At 35.3% G+C, this 26,093-nt stretch overlaps 1 protein-coding gene across 2 annotated transcripts in view; it reads right to left on the bottom strand.

Annotated features, from left to right (window-relative positions):
* Nucleotides 1–473: 473 nt before the first annotated feature.
* Nucleotides 474–26,093, bottom strand: part of LOC150095999 (uncharacterized) — a 161,749-nt gene continuing 136,129 nt past the window's right edge. For both annotated transcript variants that reach the window (XM_090409092.1, XM_090409093.1), the window contains exons 3-4: nucleotides 13,001–13,191; nucleotides 474–3,503 (exon numbers count right to left, since the gene is read on the bottom strand). In XM_090409092.1, the coding sequence (XP_090265218.1) occupies nucleotides 1,418–3,503; nucleotides 13,001–13,191 (2,277 nt within the window). In that variant the 3' untranslated portion in view covers nucleotides 474–1,417. The remainder of the gene's footprint in view (nucleotides 3,504–13,000; nucleotides 13,192–26,093) is intronic.

The raw sequence follows: 26,093 nt of genomic DNA, 5'->3' as shown, positions 1-26,093 counted from the left end.
TACCTGTTAGCTGGAGAGAGATAAGCTAACCGCTAAGCCAACCAGATTCAATCCAGTATACAACATAGAATAACCATTTTAAAGCCTTCCCCTCAAAAAAGAAGAAATGTTGAATGCCTCTCAAATTACAAAACAAACTGGATTTATGTTTACAATCTAGTTTACAATCTAGTTTACACTAGATTGTAAACATAGTTTTTGACCATTTCAACTTCCAATAAGCCAAGTAGTGATATTACAACAGCTAATGAAACTCATCTATGACTTAGTGATGGAAAAGTTTCAATAGCCAGAGGCTTGGGCACTCCCCCTCAAGAGCTCTTCTAGATTAACTGTGCCAGATAATTAAAAATGTGGTTTACTGTGTGTGTGTGTGTGTGTGTGTGTGTGTGTGTGTGTGTGTGTGTGTGTGTGTGTGTGTGTGTGTGTGTTCATTACTGATAGAATAGTTTATTAAATAAACTGACACAGGATGTTTTTCTGTTCTTATCAAGAACATGTTTAATATTATTTTACATACAGTGCAAGTCAGAGCACTGACTAATTAGAAAGCATTTAAAGATCCCATATATATGGTTTCACTGTTTTAATATACTTACCAGTGATTAAAAAACTACACAAAATCAGTTTTAAATTAAGAATGTAAAGTTTATACAATATAGAATGTTCATCAGCTATTGAATTAATTTTCGTTTAATAATATAAAGTCATTTATACAAATATGAGTTCAAATAAATAACAGCAAAATAACTAGTGTTCAGTACTTAGATGGATAACAAGTCTGAAAATCACACTAATATACTAAACAAAATTAATACAAAAGGAATTTTCTCAGTTTCCTTTGTATATGAAATATTGTTTTTATCTGTAGTCTACAATCAGTTTAATAAACAACACTCATAGAAAACAAAGGACCTCCCATTAAAGATCTTTTCAAAAGAAATATGACTTAGGAGGTAGAAAAAATCGCCTTTGAGGTTAAAGAATTGTTTTAGGTTAGTTATAACTTAATGAATTACATGTTTCACTGGCATTCAAACGCTATCATTTTGAAAAAAAAAAAAAAAAAAAAAAAAAATACTATTCATAAATGTTATAATTAGAATGTTTTCAATATCCATTTTATGATGACTAGGAAAAATGGTGCAAGACAGATTATGATAACTTAATTTTTATTATAAACAATTTTCTACTTGACACATTTCTTAAGAAGAAATGACTGGTAACTTGTATACTGTATTTACATACAATATACATGCATTTTTGAAACTACAAAGAAATTAACTTTCTGTTTCCAGTTATTAGAAGTAACAGCATATACACTTAATAATATATATATTTTTTCAACAACATCTTAGGTATTTAGTAACAGCAACAAACAAAACAATCAAAGAGATGTATTATATCATCACAGCAATTAATGCTTTAACTGATATGATGATAAGCGGTTACACAAAGGTGGGAGGCTGTGCTTTGACACGTTAATTAAACTGCTGCAAGAAAGTGGAACAACATCTCTTCCTGTTTCACCATTCTTGTCTTCAATGCCAGATTTATTTGTATCCATTTCAGAAGGTGAAATTACATCATCTGGCTTAATTTTTTTACACTTGGATTGGCATTCATCGTCCCGTTTTCGTTTGTTCATTTCAAAATCTTCCTTTTCTAATTTTTCTGTAGGTTCGTTATGGCTGTGTTTATTTTCAACATCTGAATTATCGCTATCAACTTCTCCTTCTTCTAGGTCATTTCCGTCCATTTGTTTATTACATTTTTTTTCTATGGTACGACGTGATACTTCACTCCCATCACCTGATGCAGAATTTGAGGTGTCCTGGTGTAAATTAGAATTAACATTTTCACAATGTTCAACGAATCTGTTCAAAAGTGACAGTGCATTATTTACAAGGTGTTCAGAAAAGCTAGCAAGACATTCTTCAGGTACATCAACAGGTGACTGAGAGCATTCATCAGCAGATTGGCCTTGTTTAAAAGAACTGTCTTTATTTGAAGCAAACTGCATTTTGCACTTTTCAGATATCTTGCAGTCCTTGTCTGATTCAATTTTTTCTAGAGATTTTCCACCTGAATGCTTGTGTTTCCTGTTTCTATGAGATGTTTTATGTGAAGATTTGTCATGTTTTTTTGCTTTTGAGTGATCTTTCCTTTTTTCATTTGTATATTTTTTAGATCGCTTTTTGTGTTTGTGCGTATCTGGAGAGCTGTATTGTATTGGGAGAACTTTATTGGTATTTGATGATCCACGTTTTTTCAATATGTTGTCTTCAGCTGTATTTGCATGCCATTCAGGTATAGCCTTCTGGTATACAAATCTATCTGAATCAGTAACATGCACAGAAATGTTTAATAAGTCAGATGATGTAAAATCTGTTTCTTTGCCAGGCAAACTTTTGTTTGGTTCTTTTTCAAGCATGTTATTTGTGTGCTGATTTTTATTTGTAAATAATTGAAATGTTTCAGGTAAGTTACTTTTTTTTTCACCTGGTATGTGTTCTTCAGGCAAACTTTCTTTCAAAGTGCATTTACCTGTTTCAGGAGTGTCCAAAATATTTTCTATCTTTCTAGTATTGGAAAGCACTGCAACATTTTCACCATTAAGTTTTTCATCTGTAGATACAAAACCTTTGGATTTTAGACTAGTACTATATTCTGATGTTTTTGAGTTTAGCAAAACAGTACTGTCATTATGTTCTTCTTCCTCTTCTGTTTCAGAATCATCATTTTCTTCGATTACTAAAACAGGGCTATTTGGAATTTCAAAATAAGAATTATCATAAGTAACAGGTGATAGATCTTTATTTTCATTTTCTTTATTCTCAATTACATATTTATCTTCATTTTTAGTATTATTCTGTGGTCCATTTTCATCTAAATTTTCTAATTTTGGTTTATCTTCATGATCAGATGATATCTTTTTGGTAGCTAATTCTTGCATTCTTTTTTTCTGTCTCACTGTTGCAATAGTACCATTTACATTAGTAACTTTAACTCTTCCTTGGTAGCCTTTCAGCCTTAAAAAGTCAAAGTTTGAGTCATGCTTTCTATCTTTAGGCTTTTGTTTGTTATTTACACCATTTGCAGAATTAGGTAATGAATTTCCATCTTTTTTAGGTCCAGAAATGGAAGAAAGCTCTTGTTCTTGTTTACTAATCTGATGTCCTGCAGAGTAACTTTCCAGACTCTGACTTCCACAAGAATTATCTTCTGTACTTATACTGTCTTCTGCCACTATTACCTTTGGCTTTCTGTGTGTTGCTGCATCTTCTACAGCATCTTTTTCATCCACTCCAGTGAATTTTTGCATTTTATTGGGAAATTGCCGTTGCTTGTTATATATAGCATTCCTTTCTAAATTTGAAGTAGAAATCTGATTAACATGAATTGACTCTTCGCACTGTTCTTCAGCATGGTCTACTGATTTTCTAGTTGCAGTTTTCTCGACTGCTAGCAATCTATTACGTCTAAAAATAAGTCCATCCAACCTGAAAAACAAAATAAAATTCTAAGCCTGTTATTAAAATAACCAAACAGACATCCATTTATACAATGGTATAATTTTTTTCCAATTATAAATATTCTCAAATTTTCTAAAAATATGTCAACCACAAGAAAAAGCTGTGGTTTTTTATCCTGTATTTTTTTTTTTTATTCTGTAGAGCAGGGTTTCAGGAAACCCTGCTCTACAGAATAAACCTCATACTTTACTTAACTTTACTGCCAGCCTGGTAGGCCGAGTGGTTAGCGTATCCACTCTCCTGCCAAAGGGCTGCGGGTTCAAATCCTGCCATGGGCATGGATGTTTGTGATTGTCTGTGAAAATACTAGTGGTGGTGGTCATGGTGGGTAATAGATGATATTAGTGTAAATGATGTGGTTCACTGTCATTGGTGGAAACGAAGATAGAGCCCTCCCTCAATGAGTCTTTGGACTCCTTGGGGTGTCACATAATAATAATAATTACTTTACTTCATTAAGCAGGGTGATGATTTCACACTGGATAATAAAAGGAAGGAGGCAAAAAAAAATTTAAATATGTGAGTAGGCTAACCATTACTTAGACAAATTAATGTAGCACAGCAAACTTCAGTGCATTATCCTATTTTAACTGTTCACTACCACCATCCATACACACCACTGTTCAAGCCAACGAATGGCTTATAAAAGTGAATGGTATGTGAGGAGATTGTGCACAATAATAGTGACTGCTGATTGAGAAGATTGACTCATAAAGTTAGTTTGGTTAGGAGAAGAATGGAGTTTCCTCAAAAGAGAGGAAAACTCTATTCCTACATAAAGACAGCATACAAATGGTTTTCAAGGTTAAAAATAATAATTCATTAATTCACCTTACAATGACAATCTCTAAATAGAGATCTGATTTTATAATTTTATTTTGAATTTTAATTATACTGTTGTTATATTAATCCATAATGACCACCACAGAACTTCTGTAATGTGAATTCCATCATAATAGCATTATGACTCCATGTGATTTATAATACTTTATGATTGCAATTTCATTTCAAATTATTTTTGTTTTTCAAGCCACTTCAGCCTCCAATAAGAAAGATGGTTGTAGTCTCAGAGTAGGCAAGAGAAGAATTCATCTTTTACCTAAAGATATTTATAAACATCCATGACTGCAATGAGATTTGAACTCACAGACTGACTGTTGCACAGCAGATTTATCCACTTGACTAACCAGGCCCACTATTACGTGAAAATATAAGGATCAATTAATACTGACAGAAATATATAAAAGAAATTTAAAGCATTTGCTTATTTAAAGTATCTGTCAGTTTGGTTGTCCAAGTGCTCTTCAACTGACAGATTATGGGCTAAAAATCCCATTGGATATAGATAGATGCATCTTTAGGTGGTAGATATGAAACCACCACCTTGTTTAATGGAGAATAAAAGTGGATCGAGAAAAAGTACGAATAAGGGAATTGAGGTATCCAACCCTTACATAGCCCACCTATAGTGCAATAGGTTCTTGACATTTTGTGGATAGAATAAATAAAAGGCCTTGTTTGATGGGTGGACAGTGCTGCTCTACATACCAGCAGGCTGTGGGTTTTAATCTCACTGTGGCACTGATATTTGTGAAGGTCTGTGGTAGAGGCTTGAAAAAAAATATATCTAGTCTCCAGAGAAGATCTCTTCAGTTGTTTGTTTACTTTATGCAAATGGCTTTATACTCTCTTGACAAATAATGCAACAATATGGAAGAAAATTGAGAAAAAGAAATTGTAATAAAAAATATAATCATCATCATCAATCCTTATCTGTCCACTGCTGGACAATGATCTCCTCCATATTTTTTCGCATTTCTCTGTCTCTGTCCCAGAAGCTCCAGTTGTTTCCCATTGAATGATGTAGTTCATCTCTCCACCTTGTTGATGATCTAACAAGTCTTAAACCTTCTGGTATATGCCATTCTGTACAAATTTTTGTCTATAGTTCATCTCTCCTCCTTGTTGATGATCTAACAAGTCTTAAACCTTCTAGTACTTGCCATTCTGTAAAAATGTTTGTCCAGTGGTTGTCTCCCTATCTTGTGATGTATTCTACCCATCTCCATTTTTTTTTTATTTCTTTAATATCTTTTAATCCTGTCTTTTTCCTGATATCGATGGGTTTTTTATTTATTTTATCTATTCTTTTTATATTTAAAGCTGATCTCTTCCATGTTTCTCTGTGCAGCTCATAATTTATTTTCCAGTCTTCTTGTGATGCTCCAAGTTTCTGCTCCATATGTCATAACTTGTATGATGCATTGTTCATATGCTTTTCTTTTTAGACAGATGTTTGTTTTCTTTAAAAATTTTATTGTATTTTCCAAATTGTCTCCATCCTTGGTTACATGAAATATTAATTGTGATTAACTACAGCATAACAGTTGACTCTCACAGCGAACACTGTAATAAGAAACTCACCAGTATAACAAAGTTACCACAAATTTTTGAGTAAAGCCCAATATGCACAATAGTTTTCTAAAGGAAATAGATGAAGAATTTTTTTTTTCCTGTCTTTGTACTGCCTGCATGTGCATGGTTACATGGCAGTTTATTTTTCACTGGAATATACTATTTTAACAAAGGCAAAGTGATTCTAAGTTATTTCTTTCATTCATTAAGCCATAGCATGAATGGCAGGAATTAATATTTCAGCTAGAACCTAGTGCATCTGTGCATATTTATGTACTTTGAAAAACTTTCATACAACTTTTATCACTTCCAGGGCTGTACTTATGCACAGATGCACAAGGTTCTAGCTAGGAGCCCCGGAAAATTATGGCCAATTTAAGGGCCCCAAACAATGAGGGAGGGGCTCCGGAGCACTCTAGCACCTTTGCCTCTACCCACTTTGGGAAAAGTGTATGGCCCTGATCACTTCTTAAGGTGAGTAACTGAATAATATCCCATCTTCCTTTGATATATTAGGAACAGTGACTGGCCAATTAACTTGCCTTATTACACACATAGATAAATTAATTATCTTTCTATAGTGTATTAATGTACCCTGGCCTTTGCTAAGTTCCAGGATAAAGAAATCTTATCATTTCTGTATGCCTTCAGTTGACAAGCACTTGCAAATGTTCATTACATATACTAGACAGAATTTGAATCCAGGTATTTGCAAACCAAATCACCAATACAAAGTATACTACAGAGATATTACAGAAGAACATTCAAGTCCTTACTAGCAGGTACTGATATTAAATTTAAATGCTATGTGAGCAAAGATCACTATTAATGAATGAAAGAAGTAACTTAGAATCACTCTGCCTTTGTTAAAATAGCATATTCCAGTGAAAAATAACTGCCATGTAAGCATGCAGACATTACAAAGGCAGAAAAAATTTTTTCTTCCTCTATTCATTCTTTCTGTGTTGTAATTTGGAACAGTTCCAAATCTTTACAATCTACAGTCTTCACCATCCAATGTAAATAAGTTTCTCCTTTTTCCTTAATTTTTGCTCATTCATATTATTTATGTACTATGTAATGAATATTGTGTGTAGCAGTGTTTTGCGAACTTACAGTACCCACGTATTCCTTGTAATATTTTAATAACCCTGGCAAACCCCCCCCCCTCAAAAAAAGGAATTTGAAAGTTCAATCAAACACAAATAATTATAAGGATATTTATTTTTTTAAATGTTTGCATGATAAGAAAGTACAAATGTGTGTAAATTTTTTTTAATTATTAAATACATCTTATGAATCCAATATAGTTACAGTAGAAATTAAAATTATGAAATTTAGATTTTCGATAATAAAGAAAGTTTAATGAGATGAATGAAACTTTCTGTTGGGAATAAGTTAGTTTGGTGAAATCTTTGTTATTTATAACCACAGATGGGGTTCAATGTCAAAAATCCCTTTTTTAGGCCCACAAGCACAGAAAAATTAAAGTGCATATATGGCAAAACAATTGCTAAGAACTGTTAAGATTTAAGATACATATAATTCCAACATGAAGCAAAGTTCTGTGTGGTTTGCACTATCTGAATTCAAACTTTTAATGCAAATAGTTCAAACCTTGTGGTTCTGCAGTTATCTCTGAGAATATTTCCTGTGGAATGTTCCCTATGAGGACAGATTGAAAGTGTGTGGATTGCAAAAGTTGGTTGATAGGAGAAAAAGAGGGAATATGATAGAAACATTTAAGTTTCTTAAAGAGTTTTATAGGATAGATGCAGGGGAAATGTTTCAGCACTTGACTAGAAGAACCAGAACAAGGGGTCATCCCTGGAAGTTGAATAAAGGTGTGGTTATTAGAGGTGTGAGGACTAGGTTTTTTGCTTGGAGAGTTGTGAATGAGTGGAATAGGTTGCCTGAGTTAGTTGTGAGTGGTTTGTCTGTTAATAAGTTCAAGGAGAAGTATGACAGATTGTGTCTCCCAAGATGAGTTTTTGGACTCCGTGGAGGTGCCTGTATAATAATCATAATAATAATACATACAAAAAATATAAAAGTAAAAAAAAAAAATAGTTAATCAACATTTTTTTTTTTAAAAAGTGACCTCGTATCATCCCCTTAAAACCTTTTGATTATGGCTGGAGACATACATACCACACTTTGGGAAGTGGGTGTATAGAATTAATATAAAAATTTAAATAAAAAAGCAGAAAACAAAACAAAACAAAAAACTGTATTTCTACTCTTTGTTGGTGCCCTTTGTGAACAATACATTTCAGTGATAATTGCTGAACATTAAGTGAGGTGTGAAAGTGAATGAAGGTTATACTTTCTTAGATTTGCTAGCTTTTTTTTTTTTTACATTCTTATGAGAGTCTTGCTAGTCTTAAAAAGGTATAATCACATTTTCAGTTCTCAGTTAAAACTAGCTGCCTTTAATTTCCTGATCCTGAAAACTTTTCCACCACTTAGATCATCCAAGCATCTACAGAATCACATGCACATATAAGTTAGCAATTTGGAAAGACAAGGAAAACAGCTAACAACTGCATTGGCAAATATTAAAAATACATCCAGTTCAGACTACAGAGAGTTAATTGTACTCTAGAAGATGTGTCTGTAACAAAGGTGAAATATCACCATAATAATGAAATACTTTTTATTATTCTACAGACATCTGCTTCTATCTATTAAGTGCAATATAAATTTTAATCTGCCAAGTATTAAGATATTAGAGAATGTTAAGTAATATATTTTGACTTTGTGGCTATGTAAGAAATAAAATCATATAATAAAGGTAAGAATATAGGTTGTCACCTTGTTCAACTGAATTACAATCCTGATAATATTTAGTTAATAAGAACTATTTCATCCTTATGAAAACTTGCAATAAAAAGATTGTGAAAGTAGACAGGAAAATAGAAATATTAATTCCATTCTCATTAATCAAAGCATTCAAAACTATTCCAGCTATCTAGAAAAACAAGATATATGGAAATGATAAACAACAAGTAAGGAAGGATGGCATAATTTGAGATGAAAATAGAAGCTGTGTACTACATTCAGAGAACTGGACTGCAGGAAATTGATGAGGCTAGAGATTTCAAAATGACGGGAGAACAAGTTCAGAGGACATACTGCAAAAGTGATCATAACAACTCACTTCATTGTGGTTGTTGAAGATGAACATGAATATATAAGGATGTCATTATCCCTTTTACAAGGCATTGATATGGCCCCATTTGGACTAATGTGCATAAAAGGATCCAGATACAAGTGACAATGAGCCTAGAAGGTTCCTTATGAGAAGATTGATAGAAACATATAAGCTACTTGTTAAATGGGTTTCATAAGATTATGTAAAAGAAATTTTACAAAACCTAACAAAAAGAATAAAAGAACAAGGGCTCACCCTTGAAATTGTATAAGCAAGGGCATGAGAACTACACTTAGATTATACTTAACAAGAAATTATTCGCTTTACTCATAATTTACTTTACCTGATCATGCTTACCCTTCGCTTAAGAGCAAACATGTGTAGTAACTTAACAACAGTGGTCATATATGGAGGAAGTCACTTCATACATCAAATTACCTTAGAAGCTCTAGATACTAACTTAATAAGGCCGTCATTTTCCTGCTTTTAAGTGGAAAATGACTTATACAATTCATTTAACTCCACAGTATGTCTATGGATCTAGCTCCCACTGATGAGACCTCAAAAGATCGAAACTGGTCAGGGTAGTGAACCTTCCCATAATGTATGGCAAATATTCATATCTGAAAGGAAGTGTGTAGAGCACTATGGATACCAGAGCAGTTTGATGTCAAGTCATCTGCCTCCACACACAAGCAGCCTATTGTGAAATTAAGAAAAAAAGGCAACTGCGTTCTCTTTTATAACTGTATCTTGCCTATTTATCGGACAAAAAAAAGTCCACCTAATGGGTATACACCATTATTTTCATTTTTATTTTTTTAAATAATGAAACCTGTGGTGCGATCATAATTAAAAGAAACACACATATTAACCACAGTGAAAATTATTTAATTGTAAATATTTCATCCTAAGTATCTAAGTATCTTTGTAAAACTAGCTAAACAAAAGTCATGGGAGGACTTTGGCAAGAATATAGAAAATAAATATCAAGAAGGTGGCAAAATATTCTGGAGGTTGTTGAAGAAGCTTAGGAATGGAGGAAAGAGTGCTGTAAAAGGAATTAGAGATGATAAAGATGAAATGAAAACAGGAGAAAAAGATATCCTTGAAGTATGGAGTAATTACTTTGAAAAACTGCTAAATGAAACAAGCAGTGATGACAGCACAGTGATAAAAAACACTGACCAGGCATGCAGTCAGGAATACATATCCATACTTGAAGTAGAAAAAGCCATCAAAGGCTTGAAATGTGGAAAGGCAGCAGGAGTAGATGATATTCGACCAGAAATGCTGAAGTATGGTGGTATAAGAGTCTTACAGTGGCTGCACTGCATAGTTCAGAAAGCCTGGACAGAGGGACGAATTCCCGATGATTGGAGTAGAGCTCTCATAGTACCCATATATAAAAAGGGAAATAAAACTGAATGTGAGAATTACAGAGGTATTTCCCTACTGAGTGTTCCTGGCAAGATCTATGCAAGTATACTTGAGAAACGGTTGAGAAGAATTGTGAAAGAAAAGCTTGGTGAAGAACAAGCTGGATTCAGGCCAAATAGAGGCTGTCAGGATCAGATCTTCACTTTACGACAAATAGTCGAGAAAGCATGGGAATATAACAAAGATCTGTATTTAAGTTTTGTCGATTTGGAAAAGGCATATGACAAGGTGCCAAGAGAGAAGCTATTCAATACGCTGCAGTTATATGGTGTCAATGGGGCATTATATCAAGCAATACTTAGTCTTTATTTGAGTTGTAAGTCAGCAGTTAGAATTGAAGGAAGTACAGGAAGATGGTTTAATGTTAAATCTGGTGTGAGACAAGGATGCACATCCCCTCTGTTATTCATTATCTATATGGATCACATTATGAAGGAATGTGGTATTAAACCTGATATCAAAATTGGAGATGTTAATGTCAGCTCTTTGCTTTATGCGGATGATGTTATACTTCTAAATAAATCTGCTACAAGTCTGCAAGATTCTCTGACTAAATTGAATAGCTGTTGTAATAGATATGGTATGAAGGTCAGCAATAAAAAGACAAAGACAATGAAAATAGGCAGAATCATTGAAAATGTCAACTGTGTTGTGAATGGAGAACCTGTGGAACAAGTAAAACATTTCAGCTACTTAGGCACAATTTTTACTGAAGATGGTAAACTAAATATAGAAATGGACAACAGAATCAGCAAAGCTGGTATCGTGGGAAGTCAATTGAATAAATTCATATTGAATAAGAAAGAAATTAGTCGGAACACTAAATTAGCTGTATACAAGACTGTGTTCAAACCAGTTTTAACTTATGGATCTGAGAGCTGGGTCAGAAGTAAAACACTTGACCAAAGACTACAGACCGCACATATGAGAGTCCTGAGAAAGATTAGAGGCATGAACAGATGGCATCAATGGCAATATCATATTAAAAATGAGGATATTAGGAAAGAGCTTGACATTGTCAGCATCCAGGAATGCATTAGCAGAGCTAATCTCAGATGGTATGGTCACTTAAATAGAATGGGAGAGGAAAGATTAGCAAAACAAGTGTTCTCTGCCAGGTTGGCAGGAAAACGACCCAGAGGAAGACCAAGATATAGGTGGATTGATACGGTACAAAGTGCCTTAGACCTTAGACGATAGAAATATAAGATCTGATAATGTTGGAGTCTTGACAAGTAACAGACTGATTTGGAGGAAAATTGTAGATAGGAAGTTAGTAATGATGTAATTTTTTCATGTAGTACTGTCATATCCTGTACACCCCTTGAGGGTACATGGCAGGAATTTGATGATGATGATGATGAAGTATCTTAGGACATCATCAGTACAGTAGTTTAAAACAATAATAGGAATAACATACAGTTAGGGCGCATGATTACAATAGAATCTCATTAAACGTGCGTAATGTGTTACAAAAAAAAAATAAATAAAAAAAAATTTTTTTTAAATAATTATTTAACACAATTTTGTACGACAATTTCCTATACTTTAGGAATAGTAAGAACGTCGTTGCGGTTTAAGTTTGGTCTGTGTAGTAGGGCTTCAGAACTTTCTTTGTATAAATGTTCATGTTTATATAAAGATCTATGTAAAAGTTTAAACTTTTCCCAATGGATCCTATGGTTTGGATCCATTGGGAAAAGTCTGCCTCTATGTTGAGAGGTATGTCTCTCAACAGAGAGGCAGATTTCAATTCTGTGCTGAGAGAGGTATGCCTCTCAACACGGAATTGAAAATCCAAACCATAGGATCCACTGGGAAAAGTCTAAACTTTTACATAGATCTTTATATAAACATGAACGTTTATACAGAGAAAGTTTTGAAGCCCTACTACACAGACCAAACTTAAACTGCAACGACGTTCTTACTATTCCTAAAGTATGGAAAATTGTCATACAAAATTATGTTAAATAATTATTTTATTTTTTTTTTTTTTGTAATACGTTACGCACGTTTAATGAGATTCTATTGTAATCATGCACCCTAACTGTATGTTATTCCTATTATTGTTTTAAACTACTGTACTGATGATGTCCTAAGATACTTAAGATGAAATATTTACAATTAAATAATTTTCACTGTGGTTAATACGTGTGTTTCTTTTAATTATACATACACCATTATGAATGATTCTGACTATAGTGAACTCTCAGGGAACATATGTTGTGAAAAGTTTTCTTCGCTATAAGTATATCCTATATCAATGCCATTTTAAAGGATCTACAATGCACACTCGCTATAACAAACTTTTCACAAGTTTCTATAGTGAGTATGTAGCAACATTTGCTTAGTGCAAACTCACAATTTTTTCACTCTGGTTGAATTAAATGAAAAACTAACTTACAAGATCAGATATTTATTAAATACTAAAATGTTGTGCATAAACAAAACATACCTTTCTTTAAGATCTTGAATTACTTTATCCTTTTTACTGACTTCTTCTTTTGCTGTTTTAAAAAGAGCAAGAATATATTTCTTTAACTGAAAGTTTTTATGTTTCAGTGTTGCATTCTGTATTGCTAATGCACGTTTTTGCTTTTTCAGCTCACAGTTTTCTTTCTTCAAGTCAATATAACCATCCTTCATCTAAAATAAATAAAATATGTTTATATTCTATAAACAACATAACATTAATGTTCTAAGCATCTAAAATGAAAAGTGCTAACTTTTAATTTTTTTTTTTAAATTAAAATTAGAATTATATCATAATAAACAGTAAAAGTTTGTATACATATGATAACTAGCAGGAATCTAATCTAACAACTAATCTAATCTCCACCTCTGGACAGAACATTTTCCATACAGACATTCTACAAACAAGTGTGATCTCATATGGGCTAAGAAATTTATATGCCAATGTTCACTAATGTTAGTATTAATTGTGAAAATAATGGAACAAGCAGATTTTAAAAAAGTATTTAATATTTTCTTATGTTTTTCTGAAATATCTCTAATACCTTTAGAGACTATTGGTAGGTCATTATTATTATTAATGAATTATTATTATTATGAATCCCACCATGAAAGGTTGTAAACCCGAAGTACAATAGAAACATGGATGGACTAAGGTTAGATAATCTGGCAACCCTGCTCTTAGAGATCAAGCCATTTCATGGGAAAATTGACTCCAGCAGGATGGCAATTTTCCCATTCATCTGTTATCTAAGAACATTCACGAGCATCAATGCTCATAGTGGAGTTTTTTAACCCACTATCAGGTGGTTAGAGAACAGACACTATCCACTCATCTAATAAGGCTAGCTCATTTAACAATAATGTTAATAAAGAGGCAACAGTATGACCTAAACTCTGTAGTCCTTCCTTGATGTTTAAGATACGGCTTCTGTCAATTTTTTACATTAGTTTACTTTCTCATTTCCTCGGGACAAGACAACTGAACTCTGGAAAGGGATGAGCAATCCTTATTTAAATTATATCAAAAAATTTTAAAAATCTTATTTGTATTTGAATTTTTAGATATAAGTTTTAAATTCTTCCATTGTAATCTGTGAGTTGCTGAGTATATATTATGGTTGGATATATTGGATTTCCATGCCAGTTTAACAAATGTTGTCCTTATATTCTCTGATGCCAAAACATGAAAAACAAGAATAAGCAACTTGTTTGGATGGGAGGAAGATGCTCAGTGAAGAATGGAGGCTGTAACAATTTGTTATTTTTCTTTCGATATGTCCTTTTTTTTTTCAGATGATCCTGTAAAGTAAGAGAAGATAGCACAGATCTCAATTAAGAGAACATTTATGTACAGTTACGAGGACTAGGGATTGCAAATTTACAGACTTTTTTTAATGCTTTTTAATTTTTTTTTATTTTTAATATTACTTCCACACAGGAGAGGCAGATGAGCCTATAGCAAATAAATACTGTTTGTGGGTAAGGGTCAGAAGCAGAGTAATCTGTTGATACTCTTTGTAAACTGCTGTGGGTTGTAGTCTTTTGGAAATGCCTCACAGAGGAGACTGTTCAACAGAATTGAGGTGGATGGAATGAAAGATGACTGGGAGTAGCAGGTTCAGTGAGTATGTACTTCGAGTTCCTGTAGATCTGACAAAAATGGGAGGCATAATGGATGATAGTTCTGCTGAACAATGATCATATAAATATTTGTAGAAGTGACACACTTACCAGTAAGTCAGTAAACTTTTTCATAAATGTTGGTTTACCAGTAATTTTTTATAACGTTTTAATATAATGTTTTTTGAAAAACATTATATTGAAAGACAGTCAAATATTAATAAATCGAAATTTTATTGACACAATAAAACATAATTTAATAAACATAAAAAAGTATTCTAAAGAAAAAAATATAATATTAATATTATTAATATAAATTATAAACAGAATTTTTATTTCAAAACATAAATAACTGTCAGATTTTTTAGAGAAAATTTTACTATAATATTAATTAAAAACTTTAATTAATACTTCCTATATTTCAGTCATGTTAAATTACCATCTTCAGGGAATTAACATAAAAATAATGATATGTGCATGCAGGCACTAACACTAAACAAATATGGCTGAAGACAACTGAAGTCCGTTCTAGAGTCCTAAAGATGCCATCTAATGGGTTAAATTGGATAGTAGTCTTGGCTATTGGGCTGATGTTCTAAGAATGCAAGTTTCCCGTATTTGGGGCAGTCTCATGCATCCCAATTTGTTGAGGTTTGGGGAGTTTTTTAGAGCCGAGGCTTCCAGGAATAATCTCTCATATTTATACTTGCTGCAGTGTAGTAAAGTGGCTTTCTTCCAGCGTACTTTGTGGCGAGTGTACAAAGAATGGTCAGAAAGTCCTGAGTGGATGTATTGGTGGAAATATTCTCCTGACATTTCTCCAAGTGATTATCACCTTTTTTTTTGGTGCTAGACAATCACATGCAAAATAGACAGTTCTGCAATAAATCAGAGATTGAAGCAGAGGTTGCTAGGTTTATTACTTCTAAAGACAAAACATTTTATAAAAGCAGAATTTACAACTTGTATCTCATAAGGAAAGAGTTGTAGATTGTGAAGGTGCTTATTTTAACAAATAAAACATTTTATGAAAATTTCTGCAGTTGTTTAATTTTTATTATGTAGAACCCAAAACGTTGCTGACTTGATGGGTGAAGCATAAATGCTTTTCATATTCCCCTTTGTCTGAGGGGGAGTTCTTTGAGTGGAGAGTTATTGAGCGTTAAGCTTGCCCAAGAAGGGCAGTGAGATTAGCTGTGTTCAGCTGAGCATAGAATTGACTTGGATCTTTTGTATTTGTAGAATTCTGTTTCATTGTAGTCTGAAGCTTGCTTGATCAGTGGGTTTGGATGACTGTCTTGGTGAAGAACTTTGCTGCTAGATCATGGAGGAGGGATGCGATATAGGGAGTGTTGGCTTCTCGGTGAATTGGGGAGTTTCTGATAAACCATGGAGCATCCAAGAATCATTCTCAGGCATTTGTTCTGTATCTCTGCAGTTTTTGAATATTTGTATTCGAGGTGTGGCTCCATGTAGGAGATGCGTAAGTGATGACTGGGCATGTTATCATCTTGTATATGAGTAGTTTGTTCCAGATATCCAGTTTACTTCTTCTGTTGATCATGGAGTAGAGCTGGGCGATTGCTTTGGATGTCTTTGAGCTTATGTGTTTTATATGATTGGTGAATTGGAGTTTTTTGTCAAGTATGACACCGAGGTATTTGACTTCATTCTGCCATGGGATCTTGACACCTAGCAGGTGTATGTCTTCCTTGATCTGAATCTTCTTTTTGGTGAACAGGATGGCTGAACTCTTCAGTGGGTTTGTTTGGATCCTCCAGTCCATCAGCCATTTCTCCAATATGTGAATACTGTTTTGGAGTCTTTTGATAGCTAGTTTGGGACTGAGAGATCTTGTTAATAAAGCAGTATCATCTGCATATAATACTGTGATTGTTGAACTTGGATTTTGTGGAATATCAGCTATGTAGATAGAAAACAGCAGGGGAGCCTGAAGAGAACCCTGCAACACACCTGCCAGGATCTTGCATCTGGTTGAGATGGTTTCATTTATTTTTACTTGCATGAATCAGTCTTTAAGGTAACTATCTATGATTTTTATTAGATTACTTGGCAGCATGTTAAATTTGATGAGTTTGTAGAGAAGACCACACCTTGTCAAAAGCCTTCGCAGAGTCTATAAAGACCGCAGCAGTGTGGAGGTTCCGGTTGAAGCCTGTGATGATAAATTCAACCAGTCAGTGTATCTGATGTGTGGTGCTATGGTTTTTTCTGAATCCGAACTGCTCATTAGGGATAATACCTAGTTTATCTGTTGCTGATTGAAGCCTTATAAGGATGACTTTTTCTGCAACCTTACCTAGGCTGGACAGTAGGCTGATAGGTCTGTAGCTTTTGGGAGCTGAGGGTTTTTTCCAATCTTTTTGATTGGTGTGATGTCAGCCGTTTTCCATGCTAAGGGAAAAATATTTGAATCTGATTATTGCATTGATAATATTGACTACGTGCACGATGTCTTTTCTGGTAATTCCGTCTGAACCTGGAGCCTTGTTGTTATTCAAATGGGTTATGATATTTATAACTTCTGCTGGAGAGATGAGTGTGATGGGTTCTGCCTTCTCCTTTTGTTCTGTTATAACCTGCCTGACTCTACAGTGAATCTTGTAGATTAGACTGATGTTTAAATTCTCATAAGAGGGGTTACACTGAGTTTCCAAATTGTCAACCAAAGCTTCTGCTTTTTCTTGGTCAGTGTGAGCTGCTCCTTTCTTGGTCTGAATTGGGGGTATGAGTTGCCTTTTAGTGCAAAGGGTTCTCAAGAATTTCCAGATGGAGTTATCCTCTGGGTTCAGATTGTTCAGTTTGGTTTCCCAATTTTGAATTCGATGTTTTTATACAGCTTCCTGGATTTGTCTATTTAAATTATTCAAAGTTGTTTTATCTTGTGGGGCTTTTGTGTTATGGTACCTCTTTCTGGCTCTGTTTTTCAGCCTGATCAGGTCCATAATTTCCTCAGGGATCCGACCACTGGAATAAAAAACTGTGGTTTGTGTGACTGAAGCTAGTGTTTTTTTAATTTGGTAAGTGAGGTTGTTGACAGCTCTTTGTTATGAATGATGGGTGTTGGGCCAATGTGGTTTGAGAGAGTTTTTGGAGAGCTTTTCCCATGATATAAATGGGTGTGGAGGAGAGAATTGTTCTTGTGTACCAAGCTTGAGCAGAATAGGGTTGTGATCAGATGATAATTTGTTTAGCGTTTCCAGTTGATATTAGTATTTGATGTTTCTAAGGACTGCGATGTCCAGTACATCTGATCTTCCATTTGGACTGTGATGAGTGGGCTCTGTGGATCCGGCTATAACAATAGAATTTTGCATTGAGTAATGGTTTAGGGTGTGGCCTTTGTCATTGATTGTGGAGCTATACCAAGCTGTATGCTTGTAATTGAAATCTCCAGCCATGATGATGGAATCTGTGGAGCTGAGAATGGAGTTCAAGTCAGATACCAGTAATGCAGGGGTGGCCAACCTATGGTGCATGTGCCAAAAGTGGCACATTACTGGTAATTTCTGAATTAGAAAAAAACTGAAGTTAGTTCCTTGGTCTGAGTTATGGAAAGAATATGTGGTTAAGAAAAAGGAAGAAATAAAAAAGAGACAAAATATATTTGTGAAACGAAGTTGTGAAAGTGTGGCAATGCTGGAGGCGTCTTATGAAATTGCCTTTGTGTTGGCTAAAAAACACAAGCCTTTCTCTGATGGAGAGGAAGTTGTTAAGCCCTGTCAAAAAAATTTGCAAAAATGTCTTGGTGATAAGAATGTTGAAAGAAAAGTAAACCAAATTGCTCTGTCCAAGCAAACAATTACAAGATGCATCGAAGAACTTTCCCATGTTGTAGAGCAATTGCTTGTTCATGCTTGTTCTTTCTTTTCTTTAGCCTTGGACGAATCTGCTGACATATGTGATGTAGCCCAATTAAGAATTTTTATAAGAGGAATTGATGGTAATTTTAACATCTTTGAAGAACTTATCAGTCTTGAGTCACTTCATGGAAAAACCAGAGGGTCAGACATATTTGACAAAGTAAAGTCATGTCTAGAAAATCAACGACTAGATTCTAGTAAGCTCATCAGTGTTTGCACTGATGGAGCACTGTCAATGGTAGGTAGAATTTCTGGGACTGTAACTTTACTTGAAAGGTTTTTAGGTCGTTCTCTACTAAAGTATCACCATATTATACATGAAGAATCTCTGTGTGGAAAAACTCTAAATTTGAAGCATGTTATGTTACCAGTTGTAAAGTGTGTGAATAAAATTAGAGCAAGAGGGTTAAACAGAAGAGAATTCAGAGAATATTGTGAACTGCTAGATATGGAATATAGTGATCACATCCTTCATTGTGAGGTGCGCTGGCTTAAAAGGACAAGTTCTCAGTAGATTTTTGAAGCTGAAAGAAAGTGTTCGTAATTTTCTGGAAGAGAAGGATGAGCTGCATGAGGAAAAAGCCCTGTTGTGTGATGAGAAATGGCTATTTGATTTAGCATTTTTAGTTGATGTTACCAGCCACCTCAATGATCTAAATTTGAAACTGCAGGGCAAGAACAAATTGTTTCCTAGCATAGTAAATGACATCAATGAATTCAAAACGAAATTAAAACTGTTCATCTCCCAGTTAGAAAACGGGCATTTAAGTCAATTTCCACATTTAAAAGAACATAGTGAATATGTTGAAGATAATGGCAACTTTACAGAATATACTGAGAAACTCAGATTATTGCAAGAGTTTCTCAGTATATCGCTAAAAGTCCTTTAACAGTCGTTTTAACGATTTTGCCAAAGAAGAAGACTGCATACTTGCATTTATAAATCCCTTTTCACTTGCTCAACAAAAAATCTTTACGATGCCTAGTAACATACAAATGGAACTTATTGATCTCAAAACTAATTCTTTATTGAAAATGAAATTTAATGAACTTCCATCACTCCGAGATGCTTCTGATATAATTAATTTCTGGCTATCGTTGCCATGTGAACATTTTTCAGAACTGCGAAAATTTGCTCAGAGTTATATCTGTCATTTTGGAACTACATACAGATGCGAACAAGCATTTTCATCAATGAAAATAATTAAGAACAAACTACGGTCGCGAATGACTGATTGAAATTTGAAAAACTGTTTGATGCTTTCTGGAACTGATTTAACTCCAAACATTACAAGCTTAGCAAAAGCAAAGCAATTTTAAAAGTCTCAATAAAATAATTAATGTTTATCTTGTCTTTATATGAAATCCTTTTATTTAAAACTGCTAAAAGTGTCTATATTACCATATATATAATAAATCATTTTATGCATAACTGTTAATATATCCATATTACCATATTTTAAAAGGGCTGAAAAGTGGTATAAGTTTGTATGGCGCATCTTAACTAAAAAATGAAAAACTTGACGCATGAACTATAAAAGGTTGGCCACCCTTACAGTAATGGAATGCTGGGTGGATTGTATACTGCATAAATTTTGATACTGTCAGCATTGTTTGTATGGACTTCAATGCCTGTTATCTCTAGGTTCTTGGTTTGTGGATTGGTCAGTACATTGTGGCTTATGTAGTTTTTAATGAATATTGCTGTGCCTCCTCCACTGGCAGTGAGTCTGTCTGTTTTGTACATTGCATAGCTCCATTATTTAGGGTTATTAGCTGGTCTGAGATGTGTTTCATTTACTAGAATTATATCAGGAGTATATCTGTGAGTGAACTCTTGTAGTTCAATGCATTTGCATCCCATGCAGTTATGGTAAGGGAGTTAGGTTTATATTTCCTATTGTTCCTGATTGAGGGCTGTCAGAATGGAATGAGTACCTTGAAGGAATTTCTTCGTGGAGGATGGTGTAGGATTTGTTTTGCTCAATTCCTGAAGCATGTTAGCTAGTGAGGCAGTTAGAAGTGATGTAAGGTTGGAGTTTGTAAATTCATTGGAGGAAGTATTCTTGGATTGTGCAGCCTCAGCATATGTTTTGTTCCTGGTTTCAGGTTGATTTCCTTTCTGAGCTGTCAAGGTGAAGGTTATTTGAACTGGATGGTGATCTGCACAGTTGCCCAGGGTATCACTGCTGAGTGATGGATGAGCAGTTTTGGGAGACCCACGGCTCTTTGGGTGTGCTTTGCATCCTTTATAGTTGGCAGGGTGAGGACCTCTGCAGTTTGCACACTTAGCTGGCGTAGATCTTGGCTTGGTGCATATGATGGTCTGGTGGCCTTCACCACATTTTAAGCACCTGAAGTTGGCCCAGCATAGCTTTTGGGTGTGCCCAAACTGCTGACATCTGTGGCACTGTCCTGCTGACGCTCTCTTTCTTAGAGGTTCCGTAGTAATTCTGAGGCCGCAGACAGCAGTCAGCTCATATATTATCAATCTCCACAAGTACTAAAGGCATTGGCCTTTTATCAGACTTGAGCATCCTACTTACTTTGATTGGGGTCAGGCTCTGGTTGCTTAAATCAGCTGAGATTTCTTCTGGAGTGATTCCTTCTGTGACTCCAACATTACCACCTTTAAGGTCTTTTCACTCGGTAAAGCGAATGTATGGTAAGGAAGATTTTTGGTGTCCAGTAGCCTTGTCATCTGCCTGTGGTCAGTGATGGTGGCTGGCTGGATTTTGACTCCCTCATCTGAGTGTTTTGCCCAGGAGTATGTGATGTTTTGCTCCCCGAGGGCTGATATGACAGAAATCCATTTCTCCTTGTCATGAAGAATAGCTGCGGGGACCTTCTCCGAGTTTTTCGACGCGTCCTGTGTGGGTGAGTCATCCTCCATAAGATTGTCTGCTGTTCTTCTCCACTTGTTGGAGTGCTCTTCGTGTGAGTTGTTATGATGGGGGTTTTTAGATGGTGGAACAGATGAATTCCCCTTGGGTTTCTTCATCCTCTACTTCTGGATCATTTGTTTGGGCATACAGGTTTAAATAACCCAGCCAGTCAGTCTCAAACTTTGCCATGGTAAGTTTTAAAACTTCTGACTCCTCCTTGTTTAGAGTCTTAATCTGTTCCTTGATACCTTCCATACCAATTGGGAATCTCCTGGAGTTATGTAAGGGCTACAAAAAAAAACCCTCAACAATGTGGGGCAATGGGCCTACGATTCAGTTGCTTTTAGTAATTAATCAACAATGGCGATTCCAACGGCGGTTAGGCCTATCGAATCACCCAATTACAGTCCACTTACCTGTGATGTTAACTTGCTGTTCTTGTATATAATTTAAAAACTATAATCGCATCTCTGCTAGTTAATCTAGCAGCTACATTACAAAAACCAGAGTTTCACATCATACTTGCATTATAGTAGTAGTCGACTTTAAATATCCTCGATCATTCACCTCCTAATCACATGAAAACTCACCAAATACCTAATTTTTATTATGAACTTAATTGGTTGACGTACTGAGTCCTTGACTCTTTATCCCTTCATCTGGATTTTAGATTGTGGGCAATGAGATTATTCTGGGTAATTTACCTGCTCATTGTGAGCATTGAGGCTGTATCAGCTTTCTCTTGCGATGGAGGATTTCAGTTTTTTATGTTTGAAACGATCTGAGGGCTTGTAGTCCGCTGCCTGTCGAACTAGCTGATTTGGGTGATTATCCATGATTGTGAAGAATTTCTCCGCAATGACTGTCATGTAGGTCTTAATATCTGGAAGATTGGCTTCTTGATGTAACTGGATGTTTCTGACGACCATTCTTAGGCATTTATTCTGTATTATCTGAAGTCTGTTGATGTTGCTTTTAGTCGTGTGACCCCAGGTTGGAGAGGCGCAAGTTAGTTGCGGTCTGATTACCAATTTGAAAAGGAGGATTTTGTTGCTTATGCTTAGGAAGCTGTTTTCCTATTCAAAAGTGGATATAGCTGTGCTATGGTCTGACTTGCCTTAGTGGCAACACTATCATATATGACTTGAAGTTTAGACGTCTATCAAGATGAACTCCCAGATATTCGGTAGAATTGCACCAAGGGATGATTTTACCAAACATTTCTATGCTTGTATTCGGTTCTGCTTTATGTCTGGTGAAAAGTACTGCAGAGCTTTTGTTTGGATTAATTGCGATACGCCAGTTGGTGTACCAATCCTCCAATTCATGGACTGCTCTCTGCAGCTTGATTGTGGCCAGGTGAGGACGGAGGGATCTGGCTATAATGATTGTGTCATCGGCATATAGAGCGGTGATAGCTGGGGACAGTTTGGGGAGATCTGCCATGTATATGGAGAAGAGTAGGGGAGATAGCAGAGAGCCTTGAGGGACTCCGGCCACGATTCTCCTCTCTGTGGATCTGATACCATTGAGTTTTATTTAAAATTTTCTGTTATTTAGATATGATTTGATAAGTAGAACTAGTGGTAATGGAATACCAACTTCGTGTAGTTTAAAAATGAGTCCGTAATGCCACGCTCTATCAAATGCCTGAGTGATGTCCAGGAAAACTGCACCAGAGTGTTGGTGCCATTCATACCCTTGGGTTATATGTTCGATAACTATAAATTTGTAGCATTGTGGAGTGATATTTCCTAAAGCCGAATTGTTCATCTTGAATGACATGGTTGATATCTGTTGCCTCTTGAACCCATGTGAGAATAGCACGTTCGGCTATTTTACCTATGCATGAAAGAAGGCTGATTGGTCTGTAATTTTCAGGAAACTGTGCATTTTTTCCAGGCTTGGGAATTAGGAAAACGTTGGCAATTTTCCATCGCTCTGGGAAATAATTTAGCCAGAGGATGGCACTAATGATAGCTACCAGATGCATAACCCCTTTGTGGGGAAGTAACTCGAGTACCTTGTTTGTTATTCCATCTGGACCCGGAGCCTTTTTGTTATTTAATTTTCTTAAAATCTCATATATTTCTGTTGGTGACACGGATTTGTTATTGGATTGGAGTGAGGCATTTTGAGTTATTTTATGCACTTGGGCGTGAATTTTACTTATGAAATTTATTTCTGTATTGATATAATTGGGGCTGCATTGTTTTTCTAAACTGTCAGCAAATGCTTCAGCTTTTTCCTCGTTGTTGTAGACAACATTACATTCACCTTGGATTGGAGGAAATGTAAAAAGCTTTGAACGGAGTGATTTCATCATTTTCCATATTGATTGATCCTCTGTGTTTAATTGGTGAATTCTGTTATTCCAGAGTTGGTTATGGTGGTCCTTTAGGGCATATCAAACCTAGTTTGCTGCTCTATTGACTGCTTGTTTATCCGCTGGGTCCATTGTTCTCTGATATTGTCTTCTTAATCTGTTTTTCTCTTGGATAAGACATTTTATATCCTCTGGGAGTTTATTTGATGGTGCACATTTGGTTATATTTGTTACCTGTGTTATAGCTGTCAGTAGTTGTTTTTCAAGAGTTTTCACTGCGCGGTATTGGACCAAGGTTTTCCTGGAAGGCCAAGGGAAGTTGTTTCCAATTTATAAATGTGGTGGTGTTTTCCGTTAAATCTAGTATGGTGCCTAGTTGTAATATGATGGGGTTATGATCAGAACTTAAGTCGTCGATTGCTTGTATCTGATAGCTGTGCGCTATGTTTTTTAATATAGCTATATCTAGTATATCAGGACATCCGATTGCTCCATAATGTGTGGGTTCAGTGGGTCCTATTACTGTTATATTTCTTGAAGTGGTGTAAGAGTTGAGTATTCTTCCGTTAATATTTGAGTTTCTGCTGTTCCAGACTGAATGTTTGGCATTAAAATCTCCGGCTATAATCACTGCTCTGCCTGTATTTAGTATCACATCTAAGTCAGATTCAAGGAGTTTTTTATTTGGGGGTTGTAGGCTGCATATATCATAATGCTGCTTGTGTTTTCCATATGTATTTCTATTCCTTGTGTTAGAAATACATATGGATGTATTTCTATTCCTTGTGTTAGTTTCCATGTGTTCTGTTTGGGGTTCGGCAATTGAATAATATTTAATGTTTCTTTTCACAAAGATGGCAGTGCCTCCACCTCTAGCAAAGTATCTGTCTGTATGGTAAGTGCTATAATCATTGATTCTGATTTTGTCACTTGGATGAAGATGTGTTTCATTTATGAGGATGATGTCTGCTTGGATTTCTGTTGCAAACTCCTGCAGCTCCTGTAATTTGATAGATAAACCATTTGCATTTCATGAAACAATTTGTAACGATTTCGGTTTTCTTTTAGACTTATCCATTAAGAATTTCCATAAAGAGTAATTGTGTGTGCCTTAAGATGATATCCTTGGCTTCCTGAGTTGGGTTGATTTGTCGGAGTTCAGCAAGCATTTCACCTAAGTGGCTTGTTATGTTCGGTAGGATAGGTTTGTTGGTTTGCTGTGACTGATTTGGTTTTGGGTCTTTTTTGGAAGGCTGATCTTGTAACTTCAGCATACGATCTTCCATCCGTTGTGGAGACTATGGTTTGATGGGAGGACATGCGTTCTTGAAGAGGTTTACTGGTTTTGAGTTGTATCTTTTGGTTTTGGGGAAATACTATACAGCCCCTATAGTTTGCAGGGTGTGGTCCTCTGCAGTTTGCACACTTTGCTGGAAGTGTGCGGGGTTTATGGCATTCATTTGATGCGTTTGCCACCACATTTCACGCAACGAAATTCAGCCTTACAGCATCGTTGTGCATGCCCAATCTTCCTGCATCTATGACACTGGGTTGTACTTGATTTATGTTTCAATGCCTCAACTTTTATGACTAGATCACAGATGGTTTGGAGATTGTATATATGTTTTTGGTCTTTGCTTATTTCCACCAGAATTAGGGGGATAGGGTGTTTTATCAGCTCTCTGCATTAGGCTGACTTTAATTGGGCTAAATCCCTTAAATTGGAGGTCTGCAGTGAAGTCTTCTATTTGTAATGTTTCAGTAACTCCCCTTAATACTACTTTTTAAATTTTTCTCACTGTTGAGTGCAAAAGTGTGGTATGGCAGGCTGTTGTTGTCTAGAAGGTTGGTTATTTTTCTGTAGTCTGATGACGTTTTAGGGTGTATGCGTATCCCTTCTTCTGTGTTTGTGGCTTTCATGAAGGTGATATCTGAAGATTTTAGCATGGATGCAACGGATGTCCAGTGCTCCTTGGCCCTTAGGATGACTGGGGATAGCCTTTCTTTATGTTCATTATCTGATTTTATCTTGGGTGTTTTGGGTGTATCTGCAGTAGAGGAGATTTTCCTTTTCTTTTTGACCGTTTGGAATTCTGTGTTGGTTTCCAAAAACTGCGGAGTATTATCTAGCGATGCAGCATCCTCTATATTCGTGAAGTGTACACCACACAAACTTTTCTGGTTACCTGATATAAGTAGTATAAAGGTGTCATACCTTATTATTAAAATACTCTGGATTCAAGTTAGTTTTTAAAAATCCCCCCCCCCCACCCTTGATTATAAATTAAATTAAAGATGCCAAGAAATTACTTCTTGTTTAATACTTCATGGCTAGGCTACTTGTATATAGAGGCTAGT

The sequence above is a fragment of the Typopeltis vanoorti genome, chromosome 19 (genome assembly GCF_054136105.1).
Source record: "Typopeltis vanoorti isolate ZY-2024b chromosome 19, IOZ_Tvanoo_1.0, whole genome shotgun sequence".
In the NCBI taxonomy this organism is placed as follows: domain Eukaryota; kingdom Metazoa; phylum Arthropoda; class Arachnida; order Uropygi; family Thelyphonidae; genus Typopeltis; species Typopeltis vanoorti.
This window is presented reverse-complemented; position numbering and strand designations above follow the sequence as displayed.